Source organism: Orcinus orca, chromosome 9 (assembly GCF_937001465.1).
Source record: "Orcinus orca chromosome 9, mOrcOrc1.1, whole genome shotgun sequence".
NCBI lineage: Eukaryota > Metazoa > Chordata > Mammalia > Artiodactyla > Delphinidae > Orcinus > Orcinus orca.
Window position 1 is genome coordinate 28,257,759 of NC_064567.1, and position 14,298 is coordinate 28,272,056.

The 14,298-nt window shown below is 40.8% G+C and overlaps 1 protein-coding gene across 4 annotated transcripts in view; it reads left to right on the plus strand.

Moving 5' to 3' along the window:
• AASS (aminoadipate-semialdehyde synthase) overlaps nucleotides 1-14,298 on the plus strand; it is a 74,141-nt gene that overhangs the window by 25,624 nt on the left and 34,219 nt on the right. For all 4 annotated transcript variants that reach the window (XM_004265509.4, XM_049715196.1, XM_033420394.2 and 1 more), the window contains one exon: nucleotides 14,139-14,198. In XM_004265509.4, coding sequence (XP_004265557.1) covers nucleotides 14,139-14,198 — 60 coding nt within the window. The remainder of the gene's footprint in view (nucleotides 1-14,138; nucleotides 14,199-14,298) is intronic.

Here is a 14,298-nt window from a genome sequence, read left to right on the forward strand (position 1 = left end):
GAGGTGGGTCAAAAAGGATCTTGCAGTGATTTATTTTTATTTATTTATTTTTTTGCGGTACGCAGGCCTCTCACTGCTGCGGCCTCTCCCGCTGTGGAGCAAGGCTCCGGACACGCAGGCTCAGTGGCCATAGCTCACGGGCCCAGCAGCTCAGCGACATGTGGGATCCTCCCGGACCGGGGCACAAACCCGCGTCCGCCACATTGGCAGGTGGACCCCCAACCACTGCGCCACCAGGGAAGCCCTCTTGCGGTGATTTATGTCATTGAGTGTTCTACCTATGTTTTCCTTAAGAGTTTTATAGTGTCTGGCCTTACATTTAGGTCTTTAATCCATTTTGAGTTTATTTTTGTGTGTGGCGTTAGGGAGTGTTCTAATTTCATTCTTTTACAAGTAGCTGTCCAGTTATTCCAGCGCCATTTATTGAAGAGGCTGTCTTTTCTCCCTTGTATATTCTTGCCTACTTTATCAAAGATAAGGTGACCATATGTGCATGGGTTTATCTCTGGGCTTTCTATCCTGTTCCATTGATCTATATTTCTGTTTTTGTGCCAGTACCATACTGTCTTGATGACTGTAGCTTTGTAGTATAGTCTGAAGTCAGGGAGCCTGATTCCTCCAGCTCCGTTTTTCGTTCCAAAGATTGCTTTCGCCATTCAGGGTCTTTTGTGTTTCCATACAAATTGTGAAATTTTTTGTTCTAGTTCTGTGAAAAATGCCATTGGTAGTTTGATAAGGATTGCATTGAATCTGTAGATTGCTTTGGGTAGTATAGTCATTTTCACAATGTTGATTCTTCCAATACAAGAGCATGGTATATCTCTCTGTTTGTATCATCTTTAATTTCTTTCATCAGTGTCTTATAGTTTTCTGCATACAGGTCTTTTGTCTCCTTACATAGGTTTATTCCTAGGTATTTTATTCTTTTTGTTGCAATGGTAAATGGGAGTGTTTACTTAATTTCTCTTTCTGATTTTTCATCATTAGTGTATAGGAATGCAAGAGATTTCTGTGCATTAATTTTGTATCCTGCTACTTTACCAAATTCATTGATTAGCTCTAGTAGTTTTCTGGTAGCATCTTTAGGATTCTCTATGTATAGTATCATGTCATCTGCAAACAGTGACAGTTTTACTTGTTCTTTTCTGATTTGGATTCCTTTTATTTCTTTTTCTTCTCTGATTGCTGTGGCTAAAACTTCCAAAACTATGTTGAATAATAGTGGTGAGAGTGGACAACCTTGTCTTGCTCCTGATCTTAGTGGAAATGGTTTCAGTTTTTCACCATTGAGAACCATGTTGGCTGTGGGTTTGTTATATATGGCCTTTATTATGTTGAGGTAAGTTCCCTCTATGCCTACTTTCTGGAGAGTTTTTATCATAAATGGGTGTTGAATTCTGTCGAAAGCTTTTTCTGCAACTATTGAGATTATCATATGGTTTCTATCCTTCAATTTGGTAATATGGTGTATCACATTGATTGATTTGCGTATATTGAAGAATCCTTCCATTCCTGGGATAAATCCCACTCGATCATGGTGTATGATCCTTTTATTGTGCTGCTGGATTCTGTTTGCTAGTATTTTCTAGAGGATTTTTGCATCTATATTCATCAGTGATATTGGCCTGTAGTTTTCTTTCTTTGTGACATCTTTGGTTTTGGTATCAGGATGATGGTGGCCTCGTAGAATAAGTTTGGGAGTGTCCCTCCCTCTGCTATATTTTGGAAGAGTTTGAGAAGGATAGGTGTTAGCTCTTCTCTAAATGTTTGATAGAATTCAAACATTTGAATTCAAACATTTGATGGCTTTGAAGCCATCTGGTCCTGGGCTTTTGTTGGTTGGAAGATTTTTAATCACAGTCTCAATTTCAGTACTTGTGATTGGTCTGTTTATATTTTCTATTTCTTCCTGGTTCTGTCTCGGAAGGTTGTGCTTTTCTAAGAATTTGCCCATTTCTTCCGGGTTGTCCATTTTATTGGCATATTGTTGCTTGTAGTAATCTCTCATGATCCTTTGTATTTCTGCAGTGTCAGTTGTTACTTCTTTTTCATTTCTAACTCTGTTGATTTGAGTCTTCTCCCTTGTTTTGTTGATGAGTCTGGCTAATGTTTTATCAATTTTGTTTATCTTCTCAAAGAACCAGCTTTTAGTTTTATTGATCTTTGCTGTCGTATCCTTCATTTCTTTTTCAGTTATTTCTGATCTGATCTTTATTATTTTCCTTCTTCTAACTTTGGGATTTTTTTATTCTTCTTTTCGTAATTGCTTTAGGTATAAGTTTAGGTTGTTTATTTGAGATGTTTCTTGTTTCTTGAGGTAGGATTGTATTGCTATAAACTTCCCTCTTATAACTGCTTTTGCTGCATCCATTGGTTTGGGGTTGTTGTGTCTCCATTGTCATTTGTTTCTAGGTATTTCTTCATTTCCTATTTGATTTCTTCAGTGATCTCTTGGTTATTAAGTAGTGTGTTGCTTAAGCTCCATGTGTTTGTATTTTTTACAGGTTTTTTTTCCTGTAATTGATATCTAGTCTCATAGCATTGTGGTCAGAAAACATACTTGATACGATTTCAATTTTCTTAAATTTACCAGGGCTTGATTTGTGACCCAAGATATGATCTATCTGGAGAATGTTCCATGAGCACTTGAGAAGAATGTGTATTCTGTTGTTTTGGATGGAATGTCCTATAAATATCAGTTAAGTGCATGTCATTTAATGTATCATTTAAAGCTTGTCTTTCCTTATTTATTTTAATTTTGGATGATCTGTCCATTGGTGAAAGTGGGGTGGTAAAGCCCCCTACTAGGATTGTGTTACTGTTGATTTCCCCTTTCATGACTGTTAGCATTTTCCTTATGTATTGATGTGCCCCTATGTTGGATACATAACTATTTACAGTTGTTATATCTTCTTCTTGGATTGATCCCTTGATCATTATGTAGTGTCCTTCTTTGTCTCTTCTAATAGTCTTTATTTTAAAGTCTATTTTGTCTGATATGAGAATTGCTACTCCAGCTTTCTTTTGGTTTCCATTTGCATGGAATATCTTTTTCCATCCCCTCACTTTCAGTCTGTATGTGTCCCTAGGTCTGAAGTGGGTCTCTTGTAGACAGCATACATATGGGTCTTGTTTTTATATCCATTCAGCAAGCCTGTGTCTTTTGGTTGAAGCATTTAATCCATTTACATTTAAAGTGATTATCAATATGTATGTTCCTATTACCATTTTCTTAATTGTTTTGGGTTTGTTTTTATAGGTTTTTTCCTTGTCTTGTGTTTCCTTCTTAGAGAAATTCCTTTAGCATTTGCTGTAAAGCTGGTTTGGTGGTGCTTAATTCTCTTAGCTTTTACTTGTCTGTAAAGCTTTTAATTTCTCCATCGAATCTGAATGAGATCCTTGCTGAGTAGAGTAATTTGGTTGTAGGTTTTTACCTTTTGTCACTTTAAATATGTCCTGCCACTCCTTTCTGGCTTGCAGAGTTTCTGCTGAAAGATCTGCTGTTAACCTTATGGGGATTCCCTTGTATGTTATTTGTTCCTTTTCCCTTGCTGCTTTTAATATTTTTTCTTCGTATTTAATTTTTGATAGTTTGATTAATATGTGTCTTGGCATGTTTCTCCCTGGATTTATCCTGTATGGGACTCTCTGCGCTTCCTGGACTTGATTGACTATTTCCTTTCCCATGTTAGGGAAGTTTTCAACTATAATCTCTTCAAATATTTTCTCAGACCCTTTCTTTTTCTCTTTTTCTTCTGGGACCCCTATAATTCAAATGTTGGTGCTTTTAATATTGTCCCAGAGGTCTCTGAGACTGTCCTCAATTCTTTTCATTCTTTTTCTTTTTTCTGCTCTGCAGAAAATCCTTTCCTGCTCTGCTCTTATCCTTTCTTCTGCCCCAGTTATTCTTCTATTGATTCCTTCTAGAGAATTTTTAATTTCATTTATTGTGTTGTTCATCATTGTTTGTTTGCTCTTTAGTCCTTCTAGGTCCTTGTTAAATGTTTCTTGTATTTTCTCCACTTGTTTCCCAAGATTTTGGATCATCTTTTCTATCATTACTCTGAATTCTTTTTCAGGTAGACTGCCTTTTTCCTCTTTATTTGTTTGGTTTGGTAGGTTTTTACCTTGCTCCCTCATATTTTGTGTGTTTCTCTGTCTTCTCATTTTTCTTAACTTACTGTGTTTGGGGTCTCCTTTTTGCAGGCTGCAGGTTCGTAGTTCCCGTTGTTTTTGGTGTCTGCCCCCAGTTGGTAAGGTTGGTTCAGTGGTTTGTGTGAACTTCCTTGTGGAGGGGACTTTTGCTTGTGTTCTGGTGGATGAGGCTGGATCTTGTCTTTCTCGTGGGCAGGACTGCGTCTGGTGTGTCTTTTGGGGTGTCTGTGGACTTATTATGATTTTAGGTAGCGTCTCTGCTAATGGATGGGGTTGGGTTCCTGTCTTGCTAGTTGTTTGGCATAGGGTGTCCAGCACTGTAGCTTACTGGTCTTTGAGTGGAGCTGGGTCTTCACATTGAGATGGAGATCTCTGGGAGAGCTTTCATCGTTTGGTATTATGTGGGGCTCTGAGGTCTCTGGTGGACCAATGTCCTGAACTTGGCTATCCCACCTAAGAGACTCAGGCCTGACACACAGCCAGAGCACCAAGACCATGTTAGCCACACGGCTCAGAAGAAAACGGAGAAAAAAAAGAAAGAAAGAAAAAAAAATAAAATAAAGTTATTAAAAATATATATTATTAAAAATTTAAAAAATAATTAAAAAAAAAGAAAGAGGGCTTCCCTCGTGGTGCAGTGGTTAAGAATCTTCCTGCCAATGCCGGGGACACGGGTTCGTGCCCTGGTCCGGGAAGATCCCACATGCCGCAGAGCAACTAAGCCTGTGTGCCACAACTACTGAGCCTGTGCTCTAGAGCCTGCACGCCGCAACTACTGAAGCCCGCTTGCCTAGAGCCCATGCTCAGCAACCAGAGAAGCCACCGCAATGAGAAGCCTGCGCACCGCAACGAAGAGTAGCCCCCACTCGCTGCAACTAGAGAAGGCCCTCACGCAGTAACAAAGACCCAATGCACCCAAGAAGAAAAATAAAATAAATTTAAAAAAAAATAAAAGAAAGAAAGCAGAGAGCATCCAAACCAATAAACAAATCCACCAATGATAACTAACGGTAAATACTATACAAAACAAAAAAACCCCAAAAAAGTGGACATATAGAACCCTAGGTTAAATGGTAAATGCAAAGCTATACAGACAGAATCACACAAAGAATCATACACATACACACAAAAAGAGAAAAAGAAAAAAAATATATAAAAAGAAAGAGACTAACCAAATCAATAAACAAATCTAACAGTGATATTAAGCTTTAAATACTAAACTAAGATAAACATAAAACCAGAAACAAATTAGACACAGAAAGCAAACCCCAAGTCTAGAGTTGCTCCCGAAGTCCATCACCTCAATTTTGAGGCGACTCGTTGTCTATTCAGGTATTCCACAGATGCAGGTACATCAAGGTGACTGTGGAGAGTCAATCTGCTGCTCCTGAGGCTGCACAGAGAAAATGTTCCCGTTCTCTTCTGTGTTCGCACATCTCCTGGGGCTCAGCTTTGGGTTTGGCCCTGCCTCTGCGTGTAGGTCGCCCTCAGGTGTCTGTTCCCACCCAGACAGGACGGGTTAAAGGAGAAGCTGATTAGGGGGCTCTGGCTCACTCACCTGGGGGAAGGGAGGGGTACAGAATGAGGGGTGAGCCTCTGGTGGCAGAGATCGGCATGATGTTGCAACAGCCTGAGGCGTGCCGTGTGTTCTCCCAGGAAGTTGTCCCTGGATCATGGGACCCTGGCAGTGACAGGCTGAGCTGCACAGGCTCCCGGGAGGGGAGGTGTGGACAGTGACCTGTGCTTGCACGCAGGCTTCTTGGTGGCTGCAGCAGCAGCCTTAGCATTTCATGCCCATCTCTGGTGTCTGCACTGATAGCCGCGGCTTGCGCCCGTCTCTGGAGCTCGTTTAGGCTGTGCTCTGAATCCCCTCTCCTTGTGCATCCCGAAACAATGGTCTTTTGTCTCTTAGGCAGTTCCAGACTTTTTCCCGGACTCCCTCCCGATTAGCTGTGGCTCACTAGCCCCCTTCAGGCTGTGTTCAGGCAGCCAACCCCAGTCCTCTCCCTGGGATCTGACCCGCGAAGCCTGAGCCTCAGTTCCCAGCCCCCACCCACCCTGGCGGGTGAGCAGACAAGCCTCTCGGGCTGGTGAGTGCTGGTCAGCACGGATCCTCTGTGTGGGAATCTCTCCACTTTGCCCTCGGCACCCCTGTTGCTGCGCTCTCCTCTGTGGCTCCGAAGCTTCCCCCCTCTGCCACCCGCAGTCTCTGCCCGCGAAGGGGCTTCCTAGTGTGTGGAAACTTTTCCTCCTTCACAGCTTCCTCCCCGAGGTGCAGGTCCCATCTCTATTCTTTTGTCTCTGTTTTTTCTTTTTTCTTTTGCCCTACACAGGTACGTGGGGAGTTTCTTGCCTTTAGGAAAGTCTGGGGTCTTCTGCCAGCGTTCAGTAGGTGTTCTGTAGGAGTTGTTGCACGTGTAGATATATTTTTGATGTATTTGTGGGGAGGAAGGTGATCTCCACGTCTTTCTCCTCTGCTGTCTTGAAGGTCCACTGGTCATGTATTATTTACTGTGATCAGCGATTGACTGCTGAAATACGGTGTTATCTAAATTCCATTTTCTTTTTCGGGAAAAGCTTTCTTGTTTCAGTATTTATCCTAAGCATTTATACCCATCCTGCTTTATTTCTATTGCTTATGGCTGTCTGCCTCAGGCAATGGTTCCAAAGGTATGAAGAGTGGCTCTTGTCCTTTTCATCCATGGTTTCACTCAGGAGCTCTCATACTAATGGGGCAATAGGTAGTGTGGTATTAATAAGGGCAACTTCCAGCCCATTTTCTTCTTTTCTTTCACAAATTATTCTATTTTGACCCTTTGTTTTTCCTCCTGGAATATGTCAGCAGGGAGATGTAACAGGCTTTAGAAAATGATGGTGGCAGGCATTATCATGGTTGGAAACAATATTATATAGCACTTACTATGTTCCAGACAGTGTTCAAATTACTTTATATATTTTAATTTTTAAATACTCGTGATCACCCTTTCAGGTAGGTACCATTATCAACCCATTGTACTGATTAGAAAACTGAGACACAAAGAAGTTAAGGCTGAGAAAGCTTGCTGATGCAGTACTGGATCTGCAGTGTGTCTGGAATTGGTGCTGAGGGATTAAAGTAGCCTGAGAAAGAGAGTATAAATGCCAGGTTTTACTGGAGACATCACTCGCTTTATGGCCTTGAGCCGGGCAGTCACTTCCTTTCTGAGCCTCAGATGTTTCACCTGTAAAGTAAGGTGGTTTTAATATATAATCTTAATGGTCCCTCTAGTTCTAACATTCTGTAATTGTAAATGTTTAAGTGGTGAAAAGCATGTGTATATTTAAAAAGTAATAATAAATTTACCTAGATGTTTACTATTTTCAGTGATGTTCATTCATTTCCCTCTGGTATCATTTCCCTGAAGAATCAATAACTTCCTTTAGCTCTTTACTTGAATTTTTATTTCAGATATTCTCTTTTAGTTCTAAACTTTCCATTTAGTACATTTTTTTCTCTTTCTCTCCTGAGAATTTCTATCTTTTTATTTATTATGAGTGTAGTTTCCTCTATCACATGGAGCACAGCTGTAAAAGCCACTTTACAGTCTACCTCATATTTCCAAAATTCTGGGTAAACTTGGGCTTGACATATATTGATTGTCTTTTCCCTTGAGAATGGATCACGTCATAGTTTTCTCGTTTTCTTAAGCTGAATAGTTTTGGAGAACATCCTGGATGAGGTGAAGAGTCATGCTGTGGAGATTCTGGATTGCTACATTTCTCTGAAAAGTGTTGATTTTGTTTGGTTTATTAACTTGGCTAGACTTAAACTGAAAACTCTGTCTCACCTGAGACAGGTAGCTCAAGTTCAGCTCTTTCATCTTTATCTGGATTGCTTGTAATCTGACCTGCACATGCTCAGTCCTTCCAGACTTGGACCAGAGTTTACATGGAAGTTGGGCTTCACTTTATCTGAATCTGTCCTTTTTGGCATTTTCCAGTCATACTCCAGAGGCTGTGGTGCTGTGGGTTTTAGCCCTGTTTCCTCAGATCAGAAAGTCAGTGAGCTTGCTTGCAGGTTTTTAGCTCTTCACACTACGTTGCCCCTCCTCAGGGCAATGCCAAGAGAACAGCAAGCTCAACTACGGCACTGCTGATTTCTTCCGAGTTTTGACACTCTCCCCAAACCGCCTGCTATTCTTCATTCTCTGAAGCCCTCACGTAGTTAGTTTTGTTTGTATTCTGTCCAGAGTTTATAGTTTTTATGCGTAGAAGGGATGGTCTGTTAGAGCTTAGTCCCTACCTAAAAGAGAACTCCCCAGTCATAATACATTAATTAAATCAGCTTGACTCCAGCAGAGCTTTGGAGTAGCTAGAAGAGCTATCGGTGAGCCTTTGGCTTTAATTCATCTTTTGAATCTTACAAGTATGCATTTCAGTGCAACTCTTACCTTGTTAGGCCAAAATATGGAAAATGTTGCATGCTAATTTGCCTTTGTGAATGGATTTGCCTGTTATTTCTTGAAATGGCTTTTTGTTTGGCTGCTCTAAAATCATTTGCCATTCTAAGAAGCTGTTACTAGCCATTTGCAAGTCACAAATTATTATGTTTCAAAATTTCAATTACAAGTTTCTTTCTTTTTTTAATTAATTAATTAATCTATTTATTTATTTATTTATGGCTGAGTTGGGTCTTTTGTCGCTGTGCGCGGGCTTTCTCTAGTTGCGGTGAGCAGGGGCTACTCTTCGTTGCGGTGCACGGGCTTATCATTGCGGTGGTTTTTCTTGTTGTGGAACACGGGATCTAGATGTGCAGGCTTCAGTAGTTGTGGCACGTGGGCTCAGTAGTTGTGGCTTACAGGCTCTAGAGCACAGGTTCAGTAGTTGTGGCCCATGGGCTTCGTTACTCCACAGCATGTGGGATCTTCCCAGACCAGGGTTTGAACCCATGTGCCCTGCATTGGCAGGCGGATTCTTAACCACTGTGCCACCAGGGAAGCCCTACAAGTTTATTTCTTTTGAACCTTAGATCACAGTTTTTCATTCCAATTTGTCCTTAATCAAAATTGCCATTCATTCAGTACAGTTGATCTCATACAGATGTTAGGAGAAAAGCAAGCCAATTCAATGAAATCCTTAGTAAAGTGTGTTTGAGGGTTAGCCCATGTAACTGATGAGGGATAAGTAAAATTTAAATAAAATTTTTCTTAAAGAAGAAAATATAATTTTTTTACATTATATAATAGCATAAAATATTAAAGTCTCACAGATAAGTGATATGTAAGTATACAGCATGATAAATTATCACAAAGACACCCATGTGAACACTACATAGGTAAAAAAGAGAACAATGTTAACATCCCAGAAATCCCCTTGTGCCTCTCCCAGCACCGTTCCCACTCTCCTTCTGAAAGGTACCTACCATCTTGACGAAAAACTATGGATTAGTTTTGCCTTTTTGGGGAAAATTTTATTTTTTGAACATATTAATCCGAGTTTAAACTCACTTCTGATAATTACAGTGAACGTTTGGGTCTGTTTATGTTCTTTGTTTTACTTCTTCTTGGTTTTCAGTCAATTCTTATCACTTACTATGCCTGTTTGGTTTTGATTGAATGTTGGATATTGTGTCTATAAAATTTTAGAGATGATTTGAGGCTCTGGATTTTGTGTATTTTTTTTTCAGAGAAGATTTCCTTTGTTTCTGGCAGGGGGATAGGCTAGGAAAAAAATCACCTCAATTGATGATTCAAAGGTGGGCTTTGGTCCTTTGGAAAACTGATGTTTTTCAATTTACCATTTATTTAGAATATAGTCTTGCAGGATCGCAAATGAAAATCTGGCCTTTATTAGGATCCCCTTCAGAACTTAAGCTCCAGTTTTTGTCGCCGTATTGTTTAAGGTCAGCCGAAAGCTCTTCTCAGTTTCTCTCTGCTCAGCGTCCCAGCCATTGCTTCCACATTGGTGACTACATCTAAGAAAAGTGCTTCGATGTCTGTTGACAAAGCCAACTTCCCTAAGTTGTCACAGCTCCTTCCTTTTATATGTCACTAAGGTCTTCCAAACAGTAGTTTGGAAGTAGGTGGGATTGTCTTGGAGACATCTATCTCAGCCTATCTTTGAGCACTGGACATTTTTGAAAACTGATGAGTGTCTCTATGTAGTTTTAATACTATGTGTATCTGCTTACCACTAAAAAATTAAGTATATTTTCTGTATTCTTTTCTGATAATGGTATGGGAGCTATACTTAAAGTACCTCGGAGATATTGTGGGTTTAATTTCAGACCACTGCAGTAAAGTGAATATCACAATAAAGTGAGTCACACAAATTTTTTTGATTTCCCAGTGCATATACAAGTTATGTTTAAACTATACTGTAGTCTGTTAAGTGTGCAATAGCATTAAGTCTAAAGAAAATGTACATACCTTAATTAAGAAATACAATATTGTATATCAACTCTACTTCAATTAAAAAATACTTTATTGCTAAAATATGTTAACCATCATCTGAGCCTTCAATGAGTCATTATCTTTTTGCAATAGTAACATTAAAGATCACTGATCACAGATCAGCTTAACAAAAATAATAATAATGAAAAAATTTGAAATATTGGGAGAGTTACCAAAATGTGACACAGAGACATGAAGTGAACAAATGCTTTTGGAATAATGGTACTGATAGACTTGCCCGACACAGGGTTGCCACAAACCTTCAATTTGTAAAAAAAAAAAAAAAAAAAAAAAAAATCAGTACCTGTAAACCACAGTAAACTGAACACAATAGAACAAGGTATGCCAGTATATGCACTGTCCTATTTCCCACAGATTTTCCTTTTTGACTTGAGGTCCCTATGGACCCTGTAGCACTGCAGGGCACAAGATATCATTTTGAACCAATATGGAAGTTTTGTTTCAGTTGAGTTCAATAGATATTTCTTGTCTGTTGGAACAAGGCACACATATAAGTGAAGAGAATTAAAACACAGTTTCTGACCTATAGGAGTATGAGGTCCAGGAAGGGGATAAGATGAGTGTGCAACTCTGCCATAAGATGGAATGTGACAGCCATCAGAAAGATGCCAATGATGTTGTGGAGGGAGAGGATCTGCCCTGTTGGGAAAGTCAGGGAAGGTGACATTTGAGCTGGCTCTTGGTAGATGTATAGGATCTGTTCATTTGCATAGGTGTGGGAGGCATCCTGTGTGATGGAGATGGCAGCAAAGGTGGGAGTAATTTAATGTAAGCTTTCTGTGCGTTGTCTGGTCTGGTGGAGTTAAGGTAAATATGTTGGTTTTGTGTTAAAAGGGTCTTAACACCAGGATAAATAGCTTGAAATTAATTTAGAAAAGACTGATGAGGGACTTCCCTGGTGGCGCGGTGGTTAGGAATCTGCCTGCCAATGCAGGGGACACAAGTTCCAGCCCCCGTCCGGGAAGATCCCACATGCCGGGAAGCAACCAATCCTGTGGGCCACAACTACTGAGCCCGCGTGTTACAACTACTGAGCTCGTGTGCCACAACTACTGAAGCCTGCACACCTAGAGCCCATGCTCCGCAACAAGAGAAGCCACCGCAATGAGAAACCCACGCACCGCAATGAAGAGTAGCCCCCGCTTGCTGCAACTAGAGAAAGCCCGAGGGCAGCAACGAAGACCCAACACAGCCAAAAATAAATAAGTAAATAAAATAAATGTATTAAAAAAAAAAAGAGTGATGAGCCTCAAAGGTGTTATATGTGGAAGTGACAAGACATACCACATGTTCCAGGAGGCTTGTGCTTGCAGTTTTGTACTGGTCAAATTCTAGCAAGGGAGACAGTCAAATGCAGTAATCAAACAGCCTTTTGTTGTCTTTTATGTTTGCCTTTCTTTAGGTGGACTCAAGACAATTATTAGGGACTTCACCGTTGGTCCAGTGGTTAAGTTCCGCGCTTCCACTGCAGGGGGCACGGGTTCTATCCCTGGTTGGGGAACTAAGATCCCGCATACCGTGTAGCATGGCCAAAAAAAAAAAAAAAAAAAAACGAAATGAGGATTGGCATCTCTGAGGACTGCAGTTCAAGACAATTATTAGTTTCCTTGGGGAAAAAAAATCCATTGAACTTTAAGTAATTATTGCATGTATCCACTAAGGTATTTATTGAATATTTACCATTTTATAATGTAGTAGGCATACAGCAAGATGCCAAGTGCAGTTCCTACTTTCCAGGTCTGCCTGGGGGCAGATTTTGGTAAAGGCTTTTCAGAGGAGGCAATTCTTCAGCTGCATCTTGGAGACCAAAGAGGAGGAGTTCCAGGTAGAGGAATAGCATGGGAAGCGTCTACATGGTGTGGCACAGAGGCAGGTGAGGGTGTGATGCAGATACACAGCTCCACGCTGTTAGCAGGACTGAAGTGTTGGGTGTGAGGCCAATGGGAGGGTTGAGGCAGGAGAGGCAGAGCCAGACTGTAGAGGAGCCTGAGACTAACTTGAAGGCAACGGAAAGCTACTGAATTATTTTAAATAGGCACAGGAGAAATAATCAGATTTGTGTTGTAGATTGGAGATAAATGGAGGAAAGAGAGGTGGGAAGTAGTTCCCATGGTCCCAGTAAGGCCTAAATAAAGCTGTGGAATTAAGAGATAAAGAGCAGAGAGAGAGTGAAAAGATACACAAGAGTTCAGCGGTTTAACCATATACTGAGTGAAATGCGAACTCATTTCATTGTCTACTTACTGATGGCTCCTGGCTTGTAGACAGGGTTGGTAGGTGGAGAAGTCAGCTTGAGAAGGAAATACTCCAAAGGTGCCTGGGAGAAACAAGCAGTGGGGAGACCCCAGGTGTGTCCATTTCATCAGTTTCCCAAAGAATGCCCTGGCTTTGCCATTATCCCAGCAATAGAGAGCCTAGGTGCCTTATGTTTTAGACACATGGAAGTAGTTTTATATTTATTTTAATACAGTAAACAGATACTGTCTTGCCAGCATCTGGTAGGTACATCTTACACTTTCGTAGTTGGATGAGTGCTCTGGACCTTAACCTATGGATAAAGAAGGAATGATCGTCTCATTGGCCATCAGAAGCAATCATACTGACTTATATGACCTTTACCCTTTAGCAGTCTATTCAAGGATTCTATACCTTGGAAGAAAAGAGGAGGACTGGGTTGCTGGGATGTTAATATGAGAGATGTGGCCTTTGTTGTTGGCCATCTGACTCATTCTTGCAAGATAATGGGAAGAGTGTGAATGACTTTTTGAGTTTACTAGGTCAAGTCATTTTCCTGGACACTTTGGAAATGCTGATATGCCTATAAACAGAACTAATATTGACCCGAGGGAGACTTTCTATTGTAGGGTTGGTGGCTCTTTTGTCTGCAAGACCCATTCTCTACTTCTAATAGAACAGCCTGAACTCTTTTTTTTTTTTTTTTTTGCGGTACGCGGGCCTCTCACTGTTGTGGCCTCTCCCGTTGCGGAGCACAGGCTCCGGACTCGCAGGGTCAGCGGCCATGGCTCACGGGCCCAGCCGCTCCGCGACATGTGGGATCTTCCCGGACCGGGGCACGAACCCGCGTCCCCTGCATCGGCAGGCGGACTCTCAACAACTGCGCCACCAGGGAAGCCCCAGCCTGAACCTTTTGGGAAGGGGTAGAGTTCCTCAGAGGGAGGACTATGGTTATAAAGCGTGTGATGGTATTTACCAGCACGCTCAACATGACACATTTAACTGGTGGGGAAGCGTAAGTTTTTTTGTGCTTCCAGTAAGCAAACATGATTAAATTTTGGTTTTAGAGTTGGAAATTGTACTGAAATAATTGTACTAAAATAATGTTTTAGGGGGGCAGAATTCATTGCTTATAGAAAACTTCTTTTACCAATTATCTATACAATTCAGTGATTTTCAAAAAACTGTTTTCTAAACTATTTTCTTTCCTTTGACTAATATTTTCATATGGATAAAATAGCAAGAAGCCTTCTTTGCAATGTCATTTCTCTCTTTCCAATCTCATTTCCTTTTCAGATATTATCAGACGCGACACAGCCTCTTGAGAGTCAGAATTTTTCTCCTGTGGTGCGAGATGTAAGTTATGAAAAGAATTTCTTTTCATGAATGTCTTTTTCCACCACTCTCCTTGCTCCCCATTCTCCCCTTTCCTTTTTCTCTCCCTGTCTTTCTCTGT